This window comes from Dermacentor andersoni, chromosome 5, assembly GCF_023375885.2.
Source record: "Dermacentor andersoni chromosome 5, qqDerAnde1_hic_scaffold, whole genome shotgun sequence".
Classification (NCBI taxonomy): Eukaryota; Metazoa; Arthropoda; class Arachnida; order Ixodida; family Ixodidae; genus Dermacentor; species Dermacentor andersoni.
Window position 1 is genome coordinate 123,569,261 of NC_092818.1, and position 24,190 is coordinate 123,593,450.

The 24,190-nt window shown below is 46.9% G+C and overlaps 2 protein-coding genes across 2 annotated transcripts in view; one reads left to right on the forward strand and one right to left on the reverse strand.

Moving 5' to 3' along the window:
- LOC129385057 (uncharacterized) overlaps nucleotides 1-24,190 on the forward strand; it is a 364,778-nt gene that overhangs the window by 242,097 nt on the left and 98,491 nt on the right. The gene's annotated exons all lie outside the window — the stretch shown is intronic.
- LOC126531087 (protein GVQW3-like) lies at nucleotides 991-14,112 on the reverse strand. The gene is made up of 2 exons (XM_072288119.1): nucleotides 13,630-14,112; nucleotides 991-1,101 (listed from the first exon to the last, which is right to left on the reverse strand). The coding sequence occupies exons 1-2, from the start codon at nucleotides 14,110-14,112 to the stop codon at nucleotides 991-993; spliced, it is 594 nt and encodes a 197-aa protein (XP_072144220.1).

Here is a 24,190-nt window from a genome sequence, read left to right on the forward strand (position 1 = left end):
TACAAAAGGTGAGAGGTCAGCGTGAATCAATGTTCCAACCGGCTACTCGGCGTTGGGGGAAGGGGAAAGGGTGTAGACAGAAATATTACAGAAGACGTTGATTATGAGGATGAAGATGATTGGAAAAATCTTGTATGCTCCAAGACTCTTCAAACTATCTTGTCCAATTTATTATGTATCCACTGATAATCATGGCCAATACCCCCTTCGTGGGTACATGCCAAAATTTGAAGGAAGAAGAAGAAGGAGGAAGTTAAGCTGGGCGCTCTTGTGCCTAATTTTTATTCCCACAGGTCTGGTTTGACACTTTCCCCTCATTGTTTTTATTGCAGCGAACCTAAAACTATGGAAAATTTCATTATATAGCCTGGTAGGTTTGACGTGCACAGGAAACGACTTCTAGAAGGTTCGCTTCGGCAACTTGGGTTTGGATGACGCTCCCTGTGATCCTGTCTCTTGGGGCGTCGGCACTAGGACACTGCAATAGGAATGTATTTGATGCCATATGTAATTTTGTAAGTGAAACAAAGAAACTGCCGTGTTAACCGCCGTGCGGGCGGCGCCCGTTCCCGTCGTGTGAGGTGCAGCTCTGGCGTTCGCCGAGAAGCGTTTTTGCCCGCTCCTCCTCTGTCACCGTCATCGCGCATGGCATGGGACACGGTGGCGTAGCGGTCTCCTACTCGATGCTGAAGTTCCCGGCGCGAACGTTGGAGAGGAGGCCTGCCGGCGCGGTTACTGCATCAACGCAATGCAGTGCTGCATCAACGCGACAAGTTGTCGAAGCACGGAGACCACGCACGGCTCTAAACCCGGTGGCGTGGCTGCGTCCAGCGACTCGGAGACTTCGGAGAACGACGATGACTGGACCGTTGACGGTAAGGGAGCCGCCAAGGCACGCAAAGGCAAGCCGCCGAAGAAAGCAGCTCAGAAGAACCGCTCGTCGGGTAGCGAAGCCGAGAGCAAGAACGGCGCGTCTTCCTCGTCCGAGCCCTAGGAGGGTGAAGTACCGGACCTTGGCGGCGGTTCCTTGGCGTCAGCCAGCGGCAGCTGCAGCGAAGACGACGATGACAACGATTCCGAAGAACAAGAGTTCAACGACGGCTACGACGAAAACGTTATGGGCGCTTCAGGCCAGTTGCCAACGGTATTGAAAGCGGCACCGTTCGAGCGACGATCATCATCAGTCACCTCGATCCCGAAGTGACTCGTGAGCACGAGCGGTGGTTCGAAACTCGGCTGGGAGCTCTTGGGAGTGGCCGGCCACGACTGGGGCCTGCTGGTGTGGACTGAGGGGCCGTGGCTCTTTTTCACAAACTTAACTATCTTGGTTTGTTTTCTTCTATTGGGCATGCTGACAATAATCTGCAAAGCTAAACTAACGGCTCCCGCGCCATCACTTCGCGACCTAAGAATGAAATCAACAGTGTGTTTCGTAACGTGAGTTGCAACATTGCTATCACTTGATTTGGACTTCGCGTCAACTCATACTCACGGACGCCCACTAAAGCATCGAGCCTATATAGACAAAACATGCCGCGAACAGTTCCTGTCGTGCAGCTAGTGCTTTTTTTTTTTATCTCCGAGAGTATTTGGTATCAATGACCGCAACCGCAAAGCTGTACTCGCGCGCTCCGCTCGCTAGGGTCCTGTGGCCGCTGAACAAGGCTGCCACTTTTTCCCGTTCTCTCCCACAGCCCTTGGGAAACGGGCTGTCGACCGTCGTTTGCCTGCGCGACGTCCCGCAAATTGCCCGCTAGCCTTAACACAATTTGCTGCAACGCGCTGTCTTGCCTTCACGCGAGAGATCAATGCCGTTTCAGTTTCGCCAGTCGCTTTTTTTCCAGGTGCGAACAATACGGCTGACTGCCTCGAACAAAACACGTGTGCGGCTCTGAGATCTTATTGAGTTACCCTTGGCGCAGGTAAAAAGAAAACGGAAAGCTGGAAGGGATGTGGCTCCAGGCGAAGCTACTGCTAGCCTCGTTAGCATCAATGACTTTTGTTTTGCTTGTTTCAACTGTGTTTCTCCTTGCGAAAAGAATTTGGTACTGGGATGTGACATTTCAGCCTAGAAGGTGTGCAACACGTTTCTTGTTTTACCTGAAGTGCCACCTTGCTGTCCAGAGTTGAATGTCGTTACCTCTGTGCGAAGAAAGTCCTAAATTATACTTCTTTTAACGAGCGGCATACGTGTCGAGTGCGCCATAAATCATTCATACACTTAAGCCACACACACACGCACGCAAAACAAAGGTGCCTTAGAAGAATGGAGAGAAAGGTTTTTCGAGCTTTAGAATTCTCGATGGTTTGCCCGCATAGCACACAGAGTGCGTCTTAGAAATCAAATTGAATATGGCCGCGCATTCAAATATATGCTTAAATATTCTACGAAATCTGTTATAAAATGTTACCGATTGAAGGCCGATCGAATAGCAAGGAATTTGGCGAAGCTTTTGAAAACAGGCCTGTTATAGCACGAGTGAAATTGCACGTGTTCTCGTGCAGATTACCAATGTTTATGTTTATTTTCGAACAGTAAGTGGAATGATGTTTTAAAATCTTGGAGGACACTTAAGCTTCGTCTTTAAGAGTGGAACGCGATTGCATTAAAATATTCCCGACTGCTTCTCACGGTTCCCTGAAACTGCAGCTTATGTAACGGTATTGTTTGCCGGGAAACGCTGGCGGCGAGCGCTATACACGAAGGCGAGGTTTCTGGTAGAAACACGGTCTCTTGCGTAGGCCGATCCTGGAGGTAGGGCATAGCCACGCCAAAAAATTGCATCATTTTCAGGTTTTTGCTATTGTTCCGCGTTTTTAACATTTAAGTTGCAGAAGATTTTACATAAAAGGCATGCGCTGTCAGTGGTTTGTTTCATCACATTTGTTTGCGGATGTCATTCTCAAAATGCCGAGGAATAACTTTGTCAAGAATGTAAGAGAAGGTAGGAGCAACTTTAGTGATAGAATGCTGTGGCAGTATCACCCGCATATATCGCATGTCATATAGCAAGGCGTGGCATTTTACATATACCTAAATATATGCGGTAATTTTCGCTCACGGACAACTCCGCCGACGCTGACACCGCCACCGGATTTTCTGTGACACGCGGTTCTTAATGCTATCCCATTACAAGTGCAGCAAAATATGCAATCAGTCAAGCGGATCTTGTCCCTTAGTGTGCCATAAGGAGCTTCGTAGACAGCTGCGTAGCGAGAAATAACAAGACAGTGCCAAGAAAGAGCGACGTAAGTACATCTCATTATCGTGCGCGTGTATCATCGGTGGTACAAGTCCCGCTGTTGAAATGCTTGTTGACCAGTGTTGAGAATTCACAACACACCAAATGTACGCAGAGTTCACAATAACGCTCAATAATTCTTAGGTAATTAGGGTCCTTTTCCAACCTCTATAAGCGGCGCTTTTAATGAAAGTCTTCGACCACCACTTGGAGTAAGGTACTGCTTTTTGGAGAAAGAACCCAGATCGAAAGAAAAGTGCACCCCAACTCTGGTCGTTCATCATAACAATGCACGTAGCCTGCTTTTGCTCAGAAAGGGCAATCGTTTTCCGAACATTTTGAAACTTGGAGTAAAAGAACCTCACGTATTTTCGGCACTGAATGTCATACGCCGTTTCTTTAGCACATCCTGCTCAGCACCTGAGCAACTCAAAATGCGAAAGCGTGAACAGGAGGCCATACGCCAACTTTAGTATCCTTCCGCGCTCCATAAGAAAGCGCTGAGCCAGCTTCTCGTCGCTCCTCTGGTGCAGGGAGCCCACTGCGCCACTTTGGTTCGTGGCGGGGAAAGCAGCAGCGAACTGAACGCAATCAAGGGTCAACATCTTCTGTCGCCTTGCCCCTGCGGATATATCCTCGCCGCTGTAATCCCGCTGGCCGACGCTCGCTCGGAGACGAGACCAGAGTCTCATTAAGCGACGATCCTCAGGGGCTTCCTTGCTCTTGCAGCATTTCTGTTATCTCGGTGTCCGTGGCTCGCTGGTGGGCTGCGGCTTGTGCCCAGTGCCCCTCCCCTCACCGCCCACCCCCTCTCTGACGCTGTATTAACGCCATAAAGTTTTCGTATCCTCTTGGTCTCCTCATGATTAATTTGGGTGGCGTAAACCCTGGGAGCTGATCATCGAGAGACAGAATTACGGTACGGGAAGCAGATGACTATTAGCAGCTGCAGAAAGTAAAGCGAAATGTAGATTGGCCCACATTCGGGAGCATGTCCCATAGTGCTCTTTATTTCATGTTTGGCTGGTCGGCGAATGTATGCTCTATCTCTGTCTATCTCTAATGTACTTCGTAATATAATTCTCAAAACGTTAAGCAACGTGCATGTCATGCAATGAGCTTTTGCGTCTTCTTTTTAAGCAAGCATTTCCACATGTGATACAGTTTATCGGCTATGGGAGACCGAGACGGCAAAGAAATACCGTAAAGCTGCATCTTCCATCGAACTTCTGTACAGTGGGGAAATGAGTACGCGTAAGTGCCACAAGGCAATTTACTTGGCAGCAAGACTTACAACTTGCTACACTACTCACGCACAACACCTCCATTGCAATGCTCAGGCATTGCACGTCTGGTCCCAGTGGTGCGGTTATCTGAACTGATAGATAGAGGTTCGGTTGAGTCGGGCCTTCCTTCCATTAAGGCTTTCCGCCAGATGGGTTGGCACATGACGCAAAACGAAACCGATAAACTACCAATTGGACGCAAGAGTAATGAGAGGCTGACTACGCAGGTGATTATGTCGAAATAATCATGAAATGATCCTGGCAAAACTGAGCAGGTGAGTCGGGGACACTGCAGAGGCTTCAAGACTAGAAGATATCTAGGTTTTAAGGACACAACAAAGGTATGAGAGCGGGGAAAAAAAGCTCCATGTTGATGAATGCAGACAAATGGAAAGACAGCAAATGCGTTGTCTGCTCCTCTATACTCCCCTAAAGCCAGCAGGCAACGAAGCCAAGCAAATCATAGGGCTAATTAGTTGTGGTTTAAATTGAAATGTAGGAAATAATGAAGAAAAAGGCGAAACGAAAGTGGGCGAAAAGTTAACGTTTCATCAGTAGAGACTGAATCCAGAACCTTCACATTACGCCTGGGATGCACTATTAATTCGGCTACAACGACGGTGATCAATCCGTCCACTAACTTGGGTGTAGATATAACTAGATAACTAACTAGATATAGCCATGGCAGTGTTAGCCAGAGCCGCTCAGAGCCATGACAGGCAGATGTAAAACGATTACCAATGTAGTGATTAACAAACATCTAACCTGTCTGTTGCGCTTCTCCTCGTCTATACTCCTATGTTACGCATGTGGTAATGCTTACCTTTGGGACTTGCTCCGCATGGTATTGCTATTCAGCTTTTAGGGATGTTAAAGATAACAAATTTTTCAATGAGGAGACTACGAGATAACCCCATTCAACTGTCACTGAGCTTCTGTCGCTTTTTTTAAAATTTTTCTCGCGCTAGTCTGAGATGGCTGTAAGACTGTCTATTCATAGAGCGGGAACTTGCTGGGACCTTCGCCTCAGCCGTAGTCTACGCTGGAAACCATGAGAACACTATTTCAGGTCCCTAACTGCGGTTAAATTTACCCCCATCCCAACTTCTAATTGGCTGGGGAGCGGTTTTGTGTGACTATGTGCTAGCCTGTCCCCAAATTGTTCATCGTTTTCTGCCTCTCCTCTCGACCAATAAAACGCAGCCAACTGGGCGCCCGCATGCTAACCTACCCGCATATCTTGCTCGTTATCTCTTGACCAGCAAGTAGAGAAAGTTAATTTATTTTTCGTGGGTTCCCAGACTGACACGAGCGCTTTTTAATGCTTCTAACCAGTCGTCTCACATCTCCTTAGAGTGGGCTTCGCTTGGGCGCTTGCGCTCTCTTGTTCATCTTGGTTCCTTCGACGTGTCTGATAGCACGGACGCGGTCGCGAATAAAAAAAAAATAATAATAGAAAGAAAAAGAAGAAGCAGGAGATGAGCATTCTCAGAATCGTCAAGAGCCGTGCTTGCGCATCGAGTCCGGATGTGAGCACGAAGATTAGGAGGAGAGAAACTCGCGACCAATATACTTGTCTACGCAGAAAAAGAAAATCGCCTCTCTTATCCGGCGCCGCTGTCTACTGCGGAGAAGGTCGCGGTGGCTGCGGTATATCACCGAGTCGGGCCCTCCCGGGGTCTATTCCTCATCGTTGTGTACATTCAGTGGCCTCTGTCGTGACACGCCGTCAAGCGGTCCCGACGAGAAGAGAAAGCTAAGCACAGTTCTCGTTGGCGTGGTGTTGGCGGGGTGGCGTCGCTACGCGACAGGCCCGATATCGGCCTCCATTCGATAGAGCAGCAAAGCCACTGGTCACCACTACCGGATCGGATAGCATCCGGGGCCGATGGCACACGGGCGCCACGAGCGTAAATAATGCCGCGAGGGGAGGACGGGAATGCTCGGTGGCCTGTTGTGTTTGCTGCGCCAAGCGAGCCCGGTTCTCCGCACTCGCGCGGCGCGGTTGATTAATATCCGTGAATGAACGTGGAAGGCGCGTGAAGCGTTTCATCCGCTTCGCAATCGAGCTGAAAAAGTAAAGCTTCGGTCCGGGCATCCTTACACTAAGGCAGTCGGGCATTCACTAGCTTTCAATTTGTGTGTGTGTGCGTGCGTGCATGTGTGCATGCGTGTGCGTGCGTGCGTGTGTGTGTTGTGTGTGTTGTGTGCGTGCGTGCGTGCGTGCGCGTGCGCGTGCGTGTGCGTGTGCGTGTGCGTGTGCGTGCGTGTGTGTGTGTGTGTGTGTGTGTGTGTGTGTGTGTGTGTGTGTGTGTGTGTGTGTGTGTGTGTGTGTGTGTGTGTGTGTGTGTGTTTGTGTGTGTGTGTGTGTGTGTGTGTGTGTGTGTGTGTGTGTGTGTGTGTGTGTGTGTGTGTGTGTGTGCGTGCGTGCGCGCGTGCGAACGTGCGCATCTATCTTGGACTGTGCGTCAGGGAAGCCGCAGGTTCCGACATGGCTACTGTATTTGAGACTGCAGAGTGATTTCAAAATTAAAGCAACCGCGGTGCGGCACATCCCTTTGAATCTTTATTAGCGTATATATGTATAGTGCAATTCTAAATTAATAACGGCAGTTTTTTTAGGAAGTTACTGTTTCTGCGCGTAACTCCTTATTTACCGAAGAAACTGCTGCAACTAAGTTACGTGCATTTCCTACGGAAACAGTCCCTAATTAGCTTTCATGGTCTATGCTTGCAAGAGAATCCTATATTTCTTCGCGTACTTCCTGCGGTACACTGACCGCTCGTCCAGGTCAACCATCCACGAGCCAAATATAGGGAAAACAATGTCGTGTCTAACACAGAATTTTGGTCTGTATCGCTGCTCGCAGGTTTTGAGTGTCTGACAGAGCATCGCATTATCATGTCGCGTTACCCACGCAGCCTCTCACGTGGCCGCACAGACGCTGCGGAAACTTCGTCTGTTCCCCTAGTTAGAGAAATCTTCTGTTTGCTACTAAAGACGCTCACAAACTACTTTCCAAACTAAAGGCGTGCGTGGCAGAAACTCCGCCAATTCGAAATGTCAGTGCCGGCGGAATCACTCGTGCAAACAAGGCACTCGCCAACCAGAAATGCGTCGCACGATGCGCACGGAAGAGAATGGAAGCGGCAGAAACGAGACGATTCCGCATCGCCATACAAAGACGAGCGTTTGGCCAGGCTAGGAATAGCAGAGGCAGATGCGCAGCATTGCACCGACGCTTGCTGTCCGGGTGCCTTCCGAGGCTTGTTTACGCTCGCCCGCGCGCTACGGGACCAGTGAAGTTATCTGCTCTATAGCGGAATCGGCGCAAACGGAGAAAGAATTCAGCATCCAGCAGTGTGGGAGCTGAAAACTAAACGATAGCTTTTGCTCTGCTGCGTTACGACGACCCCCCGTTTCTCGCTTCCTCCTTCTCGCTGTTTCCCCCCCCTCTCTCTCTCTCTCTCTCTCTCTCTCTCTCTCTCTCTCGTTGTTTCGGCTCTGCAACTGGCTTTCTGGTGGGTCGATAGCAAGAGGAAGAAGATGGTTTTTTTTCTTCTTTTTTTCTTCTTTACACTGCCGGTATTGAGCTCACCCTCCAACACTCGTTCTCTCATTCTAGGCCCATTTTCACGGCTTCTTGCCAGGTTATTATTTCGTTCGAGGGAGCGAACGCAAATATGCCTAAGTGACTTTTTTTCCTCTTTTCAAGAACGTAGAACGAGTGCGGAGGGCTTCGGAATAACCGCGGTGCGCGTACGCGTCCTGTGCATAACTGTTGCTTTTATTTTTTTCATTTTCCTTCGGTTGACTCGACCACTGCTGCGACGGATTTTGTGTTTTGCACTTTTAAGCCGTATCTCCTCGCTGAACTCCTGCTCCGCAAAAAAAAAAAAAAAAGTCTTTTTTTTTTTTCTTGTCTGGCATTCGTTACGCGAGGGACGACAGGCGGACAAAATATAAGTTGCTTTTGGAATGTAAATTGCACTGTCATTGCCCGCAAAAGCCGAGGGGGCCACCGTGGCCCGCGCGTAGCGCGGTCGTTACATCCCAAGTCATTAGGATGGCCCGAAAATTCATCATCGGCGCGAGAGCCAGCCCACCCCGCCCCTCGGCTGTCATTCGTCGGCGCGAAGGCATGGTCAGCGTTACCCTAGCGTCCGCGTAGGACACTGAGGGACCAAATGACGCAACTAACGGCTTTCTAGCGAATATTTTGTCGCCTATAGTATGCATTCTTGCCGTTAGAGCCTGCAATAGTATAACCGACTTCCGAAAAAAGTTCGGGACCAGCACTTCTATTTCTGTGCGATAAAGGGGCAGACACCCGCCGTGCTTGCTTAGTGGATTTGGTGATGCGCTGCTAAGCACAAGGTAGCGGGATCTATTCCCGACCACGGCGGCCGCATTTCGACGGGGAGGAAATGCAGAAAAAAACATCCGTGCACTTTAAAGGACCCCAGGTTGTCAATATTAATCCGTAGTCCCCCACTAAGACGTAGCCCATAACTTAATTTTTTGTAAAGGCACTAACTTGCAGTACATATACATACTTGAACGTACATATTTATATTAGGTAGTTTATGGTGAATGATGATCTTCTGGAAAAGTTGTCACATTTATTTTCTTAGAATAGGAACACATAATTCTATCGAAGATGTTCCTCTGCGCTTCAGATTGAGCGGCATACGTAAAAGACAACTTTTCTTGCCGAAATATCGGCACCCTATTTACAAGGTATGACTCATAACTATCAGGTTAAGCAACAAATAAAGGTAGAATATTATGTAGTATTCATTCGCTACACACCGTATTTACTCGTGTAGATTCCGAGATTTTTTCCCGAGATTTTGGGGTGACGATCGCGGGAGCGGCCAATACACAGAGAAAAAGACACATTTTTTTTTCGCGAACATTTTCTTTGGTACTTGCCTTATTGAACTACAGTACTCGCTTGTACTGGTTCTGGCTATTCTTGACAATTCCCGTAGCGCGTCAACTACCGGTTGGAATAAATGGTGACACCCCAACCACCAGCGACTGCTGCGTCTCGAAGGCAGCCGCAAGATCCTGGAGGCAGTGCGATTGCTACATGGAGGCGCCGAAAACTCGTTGTTTTGCCACCAATTTAAAGAAGAAGCAAAAAAAAAAAAGCTTCGGAATTCTCGCATCAGGGAACAGATAACACTGCCAACCTTCTCAAAAATCAAGGGTGCGGCTTATACATGGGTAATTTTTAAATATATCTTTAGGGGGATTTTTTTTTTTTTTCAAGACGTTCTCCCTGCCACTCTTACACGAACAAATGCGGCAATTACACGAGTATATGCGGTACGTTCACGAGGTCACCTTTTTGATCATACGTAAGATACTTGCTCACACGAGGCACAGCGCGGTGTTGCAGTGTTCTGAGAGAATTCAAAGGGAGAAAAGCGTTTTCAATAAGCTGGTAGCTCTTGTCCAAATCAATTACTTTTGCCCGTGTACTTCAAGCCAACGTGGCTAAAAATGAGAAATGTTGAGCGCGTACTTCGGTATAAAAGGAGAGAGGTGTCTCACGGTTTTGGCGATTTTTACATCAGTGTTTTGCTTTTTCTTTTATTCATTTGTTCAATGCAGACGCGTGAACATGTGTGGAAACAATTTCGTGAGGCCTTTTACTAATTGCTGCCGTTAGAGTTTGCATGTTATAAAAAAAATGTGACAATAAAGATAAAGAAAGAACACCGGGATGGTTACTACAATTACGGCGATATTCAGAACAAGTCTTGCGTTCAAATTAAATATCCATTTGCGCCGCGCACTAATTGCACTCAGCGAACATAATCTCCTTTTAAATTCGACGTGACTGAGTTCTCAAGCCATAACTTAGCAGACAGAAAAAAAAAATAACATTGATTCTTTAATTGTTCCTCGCAGGCTGAGCCTACAGTTTCGCAACAAATGAAAAAGAAGGCTATGAAATATGGCAGATTTAGGAATTGTCGCTGACTTTATAACGATGGCGAACGTGTAATGACCCGTTTTGTGAGTTGTGTGTATATGTATGATGGTTACGCTGCAATGTTGCCACGATACTATGTTTCATAATGCGGCAAAGTAGATTGAGAAATCACATGAACAAATCACCCAAAATCGGCATAAAAAATTTTGAAGTTCACTATTTCTAAGGATTCGTCGCATGCGCCTAACAATATAAGGCGATTAGTGCAATTCTGAAGCACGGGCTGAGGGAAACGTCTCTTAGTAGTTATCTGGCTTAATGCCGTGCAACTTTCTTTCCCTTATTAGCACAAGTTATGTCGCAAAGTGGTATCGCAATGTCAGAATAGATTCTTTAAAACATTGATAATTTCTTGTTTGTCAGAATACTTGCGGCTACTTATTGTAGAACAGCGCGACTTTTCCCTACGCTATAGCAAAGCCAGTACGTATTCCGAAAAAAAATTTTAATCTAAACTGCTTGTCAATGGCAGATGCCAGCTGATCCTGTTGACTAATATAGTATTAGCGAAAGCGACTGACCAATCGGAGACAGCGTTTACGAAACAAAAGCTTCGTCAACTCATCCCCACTTCTATTATAGATACGAAATTGTCTTTACAGAACCGTTATGGCATTATTGTGGAAACAATTTCCAGGTCTCTAGTTTTACTGTCAAGCAGAATTCCTGTTGGCTCATTCACGCAGACATTAAAATGCTGGAGAGCTATGATAGGAACACATAACACCCTGTGCTACAGATCCAGATCACAAGCAATGTGTCCTAATTTAACACAAATCTAGAGGGCCTGTATTCACGCAAAAGTTGCGACGCTAAAGCTGTTCGCAAGAACAAATACAAACCAATCACAATATTGGAAATAATATTAGTGAAGGTGGCTGACCAATGACGAACAACACTTACCGACAAAAAGCTCCATCGATCTCGTCCCCCTTTTCTTACTTTTTTTTTATATCCCGCACCTACGTACTCTTCTAAACTCAATATTCACTGTTGCGTGCGCAAATTAACAACATTCCTTAAGAAAAGCTAGGCTAGAGCATTATACAAAAAACATCGAGGTTCACAAATGAGGTATATTACTTAGCTGTATAACTTTTAGGAAGCTTTCACCATAGGCAACTCAAGCACCATATGTCATGCATCTCAAACAAAAGGCACTTCCGACCAAAGTTTACGAAACATTGGTTCCATGGAAAATGTCACCTTGTGCTATTTTAAGCAATGGTACTTCTTACTTTTTTTAGATAAGTGTACAGGCAGGAAAGACCCCAGTGTATTTCATTTTCTAAGAGCGATGATATGGGCGAAACCATTGAGGCGTCGAACATGAAATCACAACTTTTGCCTGGTTTTACCCGTCGGGAGAAACGGTACTGAACTGCCTGAAACAAGGAGTTTCTTTCGCGAACGCTTATTCATTCCTAAATGGAATGGCCAAAAGTTCTAATTTTAGCACGCTTGACAAAGATGAAATGATAAACTATCTTCTGTGTGGCTTCCCAACAAACGAACATGAGAGGATTGCATTTCGGACAGCTCTAGGGCACTTAACCGACAGATCTTTCACAGAAAAGATTTTGGGGCCATGGCTTCGTGTGTCTACGACGTATAAGGCCACGAAAGCGCTTCTGCTGTCGTTGAGGAGCACCAGCCTCTATAACCGCTTGTGCTTGAGGAAGAACGCTTTCCGATACCTGTGTACAGTGCAAAATATTAACTTATCCTTTCTTTCTCATATTTTAGTCCCCTTTCCCCCTTTCCAAGGGTAAAGTAGCCTACCGGGCTCAGCCTGGTTAACCACCCTGCTATTCCCTTATGAACTCTCTCTCCCGTTAGCAAAGAGTATACACTCACACATCTAAACATTTGAGGACATGCGCCAAGGCTTCGGAAAAAATTGTCTCTTTAGCAAATTTCACATTCCTTAAACATTGGTGGTTGCCTGCACACTACCTTCAATTGCACTCCAATGCTTTGGAGTGCCCAGATTGATCGGTGCAATAAACAAACGCGCAACATAGTAAAACAACAGCGCCGAAGTTCAGCGCTGTGTCCTGTTGTATCTCACTCTGTCCGCGTCCGCGTGCGCTTTTAACCCTTTAAGATGCTTTACCAACTCGCCCACCAAGCCATCCTTGTAGTAAAACAGTTTGCCATTTATGCACCAGTCTACCTCAAATTATCCCATGGCGTTTTCGTAAAGGTATCTTTTTGTTGAAGTATGGTAGCATTTTATCAAGTTTCTCTCAAGAGTCTCGAGTGCAGTTGGAACTGGCGACATGTACATGTGATACTCGATGGCAGGTGACACAATGCTATCCAGAATGCGCTTCCCAGTACCGTGGCCTGGATAATATAAGAAATCTGTTCCACTTACTTTCATTTTTACGCTCAGCATACATATCACAAGGACGTGGAAGGAATCGTTACACTATACCGGCCTACGAGGTCTGTTAGCAAAGTATCCGACCTTTGGCCGAAGGAAGAAAACTGGCATAACTGGAGCGTTGGAAACCTAATCACCCTCAAAATAGTCTCCTTGGGACTCCACACACTTCTCCCAGCGGTGCAGTTATTGTTGGAAGCATTCCGAGAAGGCCTCTTTCGGAATGGAGTTTAGCTCAGCTGTCGTTGCAGCCATAATGTCATATCTTGTCTCAAATCGCGCTCCTTTCAATGGCCTCTTGATTTTGGGAAACAGTCAGAAGTCGCAGGCGACCATATCAGGAGAGCAAGGAGCCTGTTGAACTATACAGGAGCCTGGCTTTTCGTCAAAAAAGTTTGAATACAGTGCCAGGAATGTGCAGGAGCATTGTCGTGATGGATGCGCCAATTTCCTGTTTACCACAACTCCAGTCTCTTGCGCCGCACAGCATCACGTAGGCGATGGAGAACGTCCCTGTAGTACTCTTTGGCGATTGTTTGACCTTGTGGTGCGTACTCGTGGTGTACCACACCGCGGGAGACAAAGAAAGCAGTCAGCATCACTTTGACGTTGCTGCGCACTTGGCGGGCCTTCTTTGGTCTTGGTGACGTGAAATGCTTCCACTGTGACGACTGGGATTTGGTTTCCGAGGCGCACCCGTGCACCCAAGACTCGTCACCAGTGATTATGGTGTTCATGAAGACGGGGTCACTGTTTGTGGAATCCAGCATGTCCTGTGAGACTTCAACACGAAGTTGCTTTTGCTTCACCGTGAGCAGCTTCGGCACGAATTTCGCCGCAACTCTCTTCATGGCCAAATCTTCGGTCATAATGGAATGCGCAGAAAAAGTGCTCATGCCCACCTTTTCCGCAATTTCTCGGATAGTCACATGACGGTCCCTCATCACCACAGCGTTCATTTCGGCAATGACCTGGTCATTTCGGCATGTTGAGGGCCGACCAGAGCGTGGCTCGCTCTCCACCGATGTACGGCCATCTTTAAACCGATTGTACCACTCCTTAATCTGTGTGCTGCCCATAGCATCATCATCGAAAGCCGTCTGAATCTTTCGAATAGTTTCCATTTGGCTGTCACCCAGTTTCTGGCAAAATTTGACGCAGTAGCTCTGCTCCAGTCGCTCCGCCATTTTCTTTGCAATAAAAAACCGACGAGCGCACTGCGCGCAACCTCACTCAAACGCTGCGTCCCAGCGACTGACGATATCGGCAGGCAGGGAAAATTCGCGCATGCACAGAAGGTTCAAGGTCAGCTGATGCAAGCGCGCTTGTTTCATATCCATCAGGTGTTCGCAAAAAAAAAATGGGTCGAATACTTTTCTAACATACCTCGTATGTTCAAAGACAGCATCTTATTTTTGTTTGTTTCCTTACCAGGACCCTGGCCTTACTTGTGACGAGCACATAAGGTTGAATGAATGAATAACTTTATTTGACAGGCTTAAAACCCTGCAGAACTTGCGTGGGTGGGAGGCGACGGACACATCTACTCGCGGTAGAGCTCCATCACCTCCACGGCCCACCGCAGGACGTCGTCCTGCATGCCAGGCTCGGAGCTGCCTACGGCAGCCCCCCACAGCTCCATGCTCTTCAGGCGAGGGGGGAAGGGGTTGGTCGGGGCATTATAGAGGTATGTGGTTATATTTAGCATAAGGGGCTGCGCAATGATTACAGCCGCGATCGAGAAATCGATGGGAGTATAGTTTATTCAGGAGTGACGGAGTAGTGATGGTGTGCGTGTGCAGTTGTCTCCATAGGATTTCCAACTCCCTCGAGTAGGGGCGAATGAGGGGGGTAAAGTGCGTCGAGATTACTTGTAGTGTTGGCAGATGTCGTATTACGTAATGAGCCTATCACGCGAGGCGCTGTCCTCAGCCAGCCCTTGTATTGTCTGTTGTATTGTATATTGTTGTATTGTATTATCTGAAACCTCCGGCACAGCTATCGGCGGCATCGTTGCCTAGCAGGCCCGCGTGCGCAGAGGCCCGAACGAGTGTTACGTCTGATTGAACTGCGGATGTGCGTGCGATGATTCCAGCCAGTCTGCCGATAAGCCCAGCTCCATAGTTGTACACGGCTGATTTTTAATCGATGATGACAGTGGTGGCTGAGGGAATAGTGAGAGCCAGCGCTATGGCTGCCTCTTCTGCCTGCTCTGAGACGGGGGTGCATATAGAGGCCACATCCACGAGCTGGCCTTTTGGAGTTACTGCTATGAGAGCGAATTTATGGGGCTGTGAGGGGTAGTCTGCGGCGTCTACGTGTAGTGCGCTGGGTAGTTTATCGTAGTGGCGGTGAAGCGCTCGCACCCGAGCCACTCTCCGCATACGGTTATAATGTGGGTGAATCTTGCTAGGTTGTTAGCTCCTTCGGGAAGGGTTCGTCAAACATGAGAGAGAGAGAGAGAGAGAGAAGAAGGGAAATGGGGAGGTTAACCAAGGACGTGCCCGATTGCTTGCCCTACACTTGAGGAGGGGAAAAGGGAAGAATAGATAAGGAGAGAAAAGAACAATAGCCAGTCATTCACAGTCAATCGCAGAGCAATCTCCCTGTCACAAGCGTTCATGCAATTCAGTGTCCTTCAAGAAGCGCAGAAAGGCCTTTGTTCCTTTTTGCGTGCAATAGTACATAGGCCGTAGTCCAAGGAACTTTTCTTCTGAGAGGACTCTGTTATCTAGCAGGTTGAGGTTCGCTTGTAAAGCACGTCGTTGAGTTTCAAAGGATTGGTACTGACACAGAAAGTGCTGTAGAGTCCTATCACACCACACAAATTGCACATCGCACTGTTGGCCATTCCTAACAGGAATGAATAGGAATTTGTAAATGCGACGCGAAACCACATGCGACACAGAAAAGTTGTTTCGGGACGGGAGAATCCAGGTAGCAGGCGAAGTCGCAAGTTAGGGTCGACAAATTGCAAGTGTGAGTTGGTGAAACCCGGTGAATTCCATCGTATAAGTGTGATGTGGCGAGCAAATTATTTAAGCTGTCACGCAGCATCAGTTCTTGAAAGTGGTATAGGAACCCGCTGATGTTTTTGGTTAGCCGAACGCACACCTTCATCTACGCTGTCATTGCCGACAATTCCGCAATGCCTTGGCAACCATTGAAATACAATGTCGTGGCCTTTGTCGAGCGCGTGGTGATGAGCATGCCTTATTTCGTACACTAGCGGCTCGTGTAACCTATGGCGTAGGGCAAACTGCATTTTGTAGGGCTGCTTTGGAATCGAGGAAATGGCTCAGCGATTTGGTGGCTGCTGGAACACATATTTTAGTACACCTTGAAGAGCCACAAGTTCTGCTGCTGTCGACGTAGTATTGTGCGAATGTTTGAACTGCAAAGAGACGGCGTACGATAGAACTACTACTCCTCCGGTAGAGCTGTTGGAATTGGTGGAACCGTCCGTGTAAATGTGTACGCGGTCAAAATAAGACTCGTTGAGGAGAAGCAGAGACAACTGCTTTAGGGCTAGCAGTGACAAGTTTGCCTTCTTAACAGTCCCAGGAATTGAGTGGCACACCTGAATTTTCCGGAGACACCACAATGCCGATGATGGGCGTTTCGCAGGCTTGAAGCCAGATTGTATAGAGTCATGATGTCTCGTCACAATACCACAAAATGTAGCCTGTGGCCGTCGCACTGGCAAATTGGCTGAATGATGGGATGGTAGCTGAGGAATGTGTCGAATGTGCGCTCTTAACCTCTCACCCTGACGATATGAGTGATGATTGGGTGCTCCTGTGCAATGACAATCGTTGCAGCTGTCGAAGAACATCTCGGAAGACCAAGACATATCCGAAGTGCTTTGGCTTGTACGCTCTGCAGTGCAAGGAGATTAGTCTTGTATGTGTTGGACAAAACAGGAAGACTTCATCGCAAATATCTTAGGAAAAGTGTTGTGTATAGCTGCAACGTGGAGCGCACGAACAGTCCCTACGGTTTTCCAGCTCTGAATTTGAACATATTCGCAGGACAAATGAGCTTTTTCTTCATGTATGAGACTTGCGGACTCCAGGTGAGGTCCTCATCCATAATAGCACTTAACTTGTAATCTTTCTTGTACGCAATTGACTCGCCCTCGATACATACAGCGTAGGCATCAGTTTTCGTGTAAATGCCGTTAGTGCACATTTTTCTGTTGAAATCCTATGATCTTGTCGGCGAAGGTATGCCGCTGTCAGAGTTGCCGCTTTGTGTATTCTGGCACGCACTTGTGGCCTAGTCACGCCGGACGCCCAGATACAGATCTCGTCAGCATAAAGCGAGTCATTAGCAGTCTGCGGTAGCTTTCCGGCAGGCCCCCCTGGAACGAGATTGAAAAGAGTGAGGCTCAACACTCCGCCTTTTGGGACATCATGACTTGAGCTATATCTACTTGTCGGGCCATCCTCTTTACGGCCAAACACAAATCTCCGTGAGAGATAGCTCTTAATCCATTTAAAGACGTGGCCTCCAAGTTCTGCAGCCTCAAGAGCTTGGAGAATTGCTTCATGTGTAACATTGTGGTAGGCACCTTTTACTTCTAAGAATGGTGCCACAGAAGCTGCTTCATAGCTTTTTGTTGCTGCACTGAGGTCACGAGATCAATGACGCTGTCAACTGAAGACAGTCCACGTTAAAATCCAACCATAGCCTTAGGGCAAATGCTACATAATTCGAGGTACCAATCCGTACATGTTAGAAACATCCTCTCCATGACCTTACCGTTGCAACTCGCAAGTGCAATCGGTCGGTATGATGTAAGGTCCAGTGCAGACTTCCCAGGTTTCATTATAGGCGATCAAGTCAGAAAGCTGGGCTAGTTGGTGTGTCATTAATCAAAAGACTAGCGCAAATAACAGGAACACAGACAGCGAAGACGACAGGACGAGCGCTCGTCCTGTCGTCTTCTCTGTCTGTGTCCCTGTTATTTGCGCTAGTCTTTTGATTAATCATTATAGGCACCAGCTGGTTACACTTGCAACCGTCGGAGACTATGCCGTCACGCCAACATTGATTGAATACATCCAGAAGACAATGTTGTGCTGTTGAACCTAGATGCCTTAACGTTGCGTAGGTCACCCCGTCGGGACCAGGCGATAGCGGTCGCCTGAACGCATCCAAGGCCGCTTGCATTTTTTCCATAGAGAAAGGCACTTCCGTGCATTGATCTCTCGCGATGGGAACGTTATGTAGTGAGAAGTCAGCTAGCAGAACGAAGTCGCTAAGTAACTTTCGTATAAAATTCTCCCGTGACCTCAAGCTCTGGACGACTTTGATGTAGAGCTTGCGCTGTGAAGGGACGATGTTGTTGTGGAGGTAATCGAAGACCCTGAAGAGTTCTCCACACGGGGGATAACGGCTTGCGAGGGTCCAGCGATTCGCAGAAGCCCTTCCATTGTTGGTCCTAAGGTTTGGTTTGTTCATTTGACGCTGAACTTTCTCCTGAATGAGTCAGACTTAGTAGGCCTATATCGTCTCTCGGCCCGATGGCGGATCACCCGAGGCCTCTCCAATTCTTGTTGAATATCTGTGCGTCTTGTAGATGATTCAAACGTCCGCGTAGAAGCCTGCAGAGCTTGTATGATTATATATTCAAGGGGCTCGGGATGTTCATGTCTGCACTTGTCCTCGATCAAAATTCGGTACGCTTGCCAGTCCATCTGTCTTGAGAGCACAGAGTAGAAACAACTGCCAAGACCTCTGATATTCATGTACGTCCACATATGGTCGCTGCAATGAGTTTCAATGTCTGTGAACCATTGAACTTTGGAACTTAAACTAAGCGACACTAATGTCAACTCCAAGCAGCTGCTGTAAGTCACTCCTCGGAGATAAGCCGGGCTGCCATCGTTCAAAGCGCTTAGTCCATGCTCGATAAACAAGACTGGTGCCTCGTTGAATTGTCCTGAGGTTTGCCCAGAGTGGATGATGGGCGTTAAAGCCACGCATGATTATCCAAGGGCCTGGAGGTTTTGTGAATAAGTCACTTAGTCTCTGTCAATCAAGTCAAGGTGATGGGGATATGTAGGTCCCTATCGGTGTGAAGGAAACTATCTTCTTTTTAAAACGGAGACACACGTATTTATTATCGTTGTGAGGCTGCACTGTTTGGTGAACATACGTGAGTTCCTAGCGAATATACACAACAACTTGGCTACGTTCAGTGCATGATAAAGAAACAATTGGTTCGTAGCCCGAGAGTTGAATTGTCTTTGAAAATGAGGTTCACAAATAATGACAATGGGGAACTTGTTCTAAAAAACAAAGTGCCGAAATTCTGATATCCGTGACTGCAGACCTCTGGCGTTCAAATGAAGTACGGAACGCACTTGACTTCTTCCCGGAATGGTCGCAGTGGTTGTGGATGAGAAGCCACCTTGTTACTACAGACCCGCAAATACTTGTTCAAGAGAATCCAGTACATGCAGTGCACATTTAGCGGATGGCATTTGCATATTATTGAGAAGGGATCGCATAACACTCACCAGCGACCTCAGCATAGCAACGACCTAGACATCTTGCGTAGCTTGATTTTCTTTGTCGAAGTACCGCTTGGCGTAGTCGATACTGTCGCTCGGTAGAGAAGTGTGCCTGCGGTAGTGCAGGTCAAGCAGCGTCAGATTCCTTTTTCTGAGTCTCGATATCCTTCTGACAAAGAAGCTGTAGGGCGCTCGGCCATGGTGGCGGTGGTGGCGGCGTAAATGAATGCTCCGGAGGCAAAACAACACTTTTTTCTTGGAAACGCGCCATCGACGGGAACGGCGTCCTTTAATAGTCGTTATCGCTTCCTTCCGTGACGAGCCATCCTTCACCATTTGTCTCAAGATTCTCTTCTCCTTTTTGATTAGTGGGCAGTTGTCTGTTGAGGCATCATGATTGCCATTGCAGTCCCTGCTTTTCAGGGTAGTCGTCTTGCAAGACTCTGCTCTGTGGGGTTCGGCGCCGCGCGGGCAAGCTGGCTTGTTGTTAAACACGCCACTCACATAGCCTATTCTCAGACACTTGTGACATTGAAGGGGCCTTAGAATATAGGCATGACGAAGAATACCAACCTTCGCATGTGAAGGAAGACAGTCGCCCTTGAAGATCACCTTGACACAACGGGAATTGCCTATTCGGCAAACTTGCAGTATGTCCGTAGTGTCAGTAGGTGGTTTGACCAGGACAAGAAGGTCACGATTCGATGTAGAGACGTCGGCATCACATATGGCGCCCGTTGTTGTATCTCTGTCCTGTGGGATGTAAGCAGGGACCCTGATGTCGCCAAGCTCCGTAACAGTTCGAAATGTACGTAAAGCGGCTGGGTGCTCGATGTGGATGGCCAGGACGTTTTTACGTGGTTTAAGCAGAATGTATTTTATCTCATTCGGCACGAGAGGTTGAAGTCATGCCGAGATGACTTGCCGATTCATGCTTCTCAGGTTGTTCGAAGAATCAATGGGAACAACGAGCATAGTGTGGTGCGGTGGACCACAGGAAGCTTTCACTGTAGACGTACTTCCTGGCGAAGACTTGCTGAGGATCCCCCTCTTCGCCTTGCGCTTCGCCACATGGACGAAGTCATCGCTGTCATCGCTAGTCGCCGAATACAGTTCAGTGCTGTCACTGGTCGTGTCATCATCTCGGCTGTTCCGCTTTCTTGAGGCCGACGTTGAAGGCAGTGCCATATGTCAGGTCTGCGTACAACGGGGTCAGGATACATTGCCACGCGCAGGAGAGCGATGATCACCGGATTACATAAAAACTACAAAAGCTCCGGAGACAGAAACAGCAGCTTTAGTTTGGTTTAGTGCTTTCGGATATGGCTCAACCCCCTATGGGGTATCGGCCATCAATCGGGCGGCAGTAGGTACGAAGGGAAGAATATTTAAATACAATTTTCTCATTTATGAATGATAATAAATGAATACTAATCGTAATTATGAATTTTCAGGCTGTATCCTCTTAAAATTTGAGGTTAATATTTTTGTGTCCTTTTGGAGGAAAGTGAAACAATGAAATTAACGTGGCAGTCTCCTTGTTTTACTTACAAAATTCAACATGACATCAAATGCGTTCCTATTGCAGTATCCTAGTAACGACGCCCCAAGAGACAGTATCACAGGGAGCGTAATGCCCAATAAAAGTTGGCCAAGGGGGCCATCTAGAAGCCTTTTTCTGTGCACGTCGAACCTACGACACCCTATAATGTTTCATAGCTTCAGGTTCGTTGCATAGAAAACAATGACAGGAGCGTGCCAAACCAGACTTGTGGAAATAAAAATTAAGCATTGGTATTGAGCAACGCATTCTCTTGAATGAAACTTCAAATTTTCTTGTTGAACACAACCTGCTGTGCCAAGGAAATCTAATGTACTGGAAATAGGTGTTTTTCAATACACTTGGTTTATGATGCTGTTCTTGAACACAACATCTTCTAAATCTTGCAGCAGTGATGTATGCCGAAGGTTTCAGGATCCTCAGTACCGGGCCTCTAAGAGATGACGCCGTTAGTGCGTCTACTGACTCACTTAAAGTGAGTCCCATGTGTACTGGTACCTGTACCAAGTGGATGAGGCGTAAATGTTGGGGGATAGATGGATAATATTCTCGGAGAATGGTAGATGAATTTGGCACAGTTAGAGCAGAACATACGAATAAGGAGTTGGTTGTGATTACGGCTCAATGAATAGATAAGGGAAGTTTCCGTAGAGCTAGAATGATAGCCAATAACTCTGCCTGAAATATTGGTGTAAATATGGGCAGTAGAAGGGAGAAATACCAACTTAATGTTGGCGAAAAAAATGCCTACTCCTGCCTTCTCTTCACTGACAGAAGGATCTGTGGCTATTACTGTATTTATAGGGAGGTTCTCAAAGTGGTCATCTAACAAATCTTTCAGGTATCTAATAGGCAGAAGTTTGAAGTTATTAGGAAATATATTATCAAATTCAAAGCCTATTGTCGCAGTGGAACTAACATTTTACATTTGTTGGTGTTCAAACAATCCGTAGAAACCTAAGTAGGGCTTTTTAATTACTAGGATGTGATAGATAACTGTAATGTTTTGCGTTATAATTTTCTTTCGCTTTGTCAACTGTCTGCCTGAACGTAGCTCCAACAAATTTATACTCATTGCAATAACCTGGACACTGGTTATACAGTAACATTTTCCACGCTGTTTTTTTTTTCTTCTATATTCGCGTTCCCAGTGAGGTTTCCACCAGTGGGAATAAGTACCACCTTTAGTTGACTGCATAATGAATCTGGATTTTGTATAACTGTCATTTATCACGTGGCACAAATTAAGTGCCTTTACTTCATCACTTAGTCCTCCCTGTTTACTTAAATTTGATGGCAATTAATATTGAAATTTGCTATAATTAATTAGATACGGACATCTTTATTGACCAAATTAATTTGGCACGCAATTTCAAGAATTATTGGAATGTGGTCGCTGTTTGTGGCCGAGGCGATAGCAGACCAGAACAAGATGACACAACCCAAACTGGACAAAGTCAGGTGTAGTACCCAATGCGATTTCCCGGATAAATAGGTCGGGGTTCTCAAATATACACAATTAAGGTCATTTGATGAAGTCTAATCTATATGTCGTTTGCCACAAGAATCGGACCGATAGCCCCATGATACATGGTGAGAACTGAAAGCCCCAGCTATGATTATATTTTTTCTGCATGCTGCAACGGAGGCATCAAGAGAACCTGTATTTATAACTCTTGCAGGAATAGAAACATCGACTATCGAAAATGGGCCACAATCGCCAGCATAACGCCCAATGCTAGCTCCTCACTTTCAGCAGAGAATGACTGGTGACTAATCTTAGCTCTATGACAAATTCTGGATTAGATGAAAAGTGCTAAACCCCCTCTACGAGAAAGGCGATACAGACGAAAACTACGATAATTCTTTAAATGAAATCTCTTTTCTGTAGATAACCATGTTTCTTGCAAAATAATCAAATCAGCAGAAGCTTCTTCACAAAGTTATAACAAATCAGTGGTTGCAGCAAAAATGGAAGGCCAATTCCACTGCAGCAGTTTTAAGGCCCCTATGTTGACGAGATACCGGCAGTATTAACTATCATCTTTAAAATACTATCTTTTAGGAAATCATCCTTTCATAGGTTGTCATTTTGACTCTCTTTAGCCTTTAGTTTATGAAGGATAGTAGATATAGAGGAGTACAGAGAAGCACGAAGTTTACACTCTCGAGCATCCAAATCAATGTTCTCGATGTTTTCTGAACCGGACTTGCAACTGTTACCACCCTGGCGTTCGACACGGGATGCGGAAGGTTCTGTGTCGTCACCACTGCGGTGGGAGGTCTCTGCCAATAGGCCTTCGTATATATTCTCATGGGATGCTGTAATCAGAAACAACACTTGGTCGCGCAGCAACCTGCAAAAGTTGTGACATTTGAGCAGTGAAAACTTGCCCAATGGTCTCAGAAAGGTTTGAACAAAGACTGTTAAGGGTTTTCGCCTAAGCTTTCTCCACAGCAGCTGCTACATCACCAAGAGACGCAACCATATGCATTGAGTGACACGCAGCAGCTTGAGCGTATCCACATGATTTCTCTAGTACAATAGCCCGAGCCTCACGACGCGAACATCACTTTCGTTCTATAACTCGCAGGGCATTTCGAACAGTCCTCAGGGTGGGTCCCCTCGTACAAGCAGCATTGCTCGCTCTGAGAGGGACGCGTCTTTGCATCGTGGCATCCTCTGCGAACGCGGCACCAAAGCTCTGATCTGCATCCCTTAATGCTATGGCCATATCGCCAACGCTGAACGCATTGCAGTGGGCGGGGGGCAAATGCTTCAACCCTTTGTATTAAAGGCCATGCCTTGATCTATTAGGGCCTAGTTGTGCCTGCAACAGTGACAATGACCGACTCTGTGGGGGCTCTTTGATTCCCAGAAACTCGTGAACATCAGTAGACGGATATGACACCTGCCTTGGGAAACATCTGCAGCACTTCAGAAGCACAGAGACTCGCTTCGACTTCCCGAATTAGCCCATTAACGTAAGCTAGATGAGCAGGAATTAGAGGGCTCACCGAGTGATTCGCAAACATTCCACACTTTAGAAGGTCGTAGACACAGGTCTGTCGCACATCGGTTATGCTCTGCAAGTGCGGGGTAGCTTTCCGCAACTCTTCTTGAACGGTCTTTGGATTCTTTACGCGGATGAATCCCCCATTGGTCGGCACTAGGGCAACTAG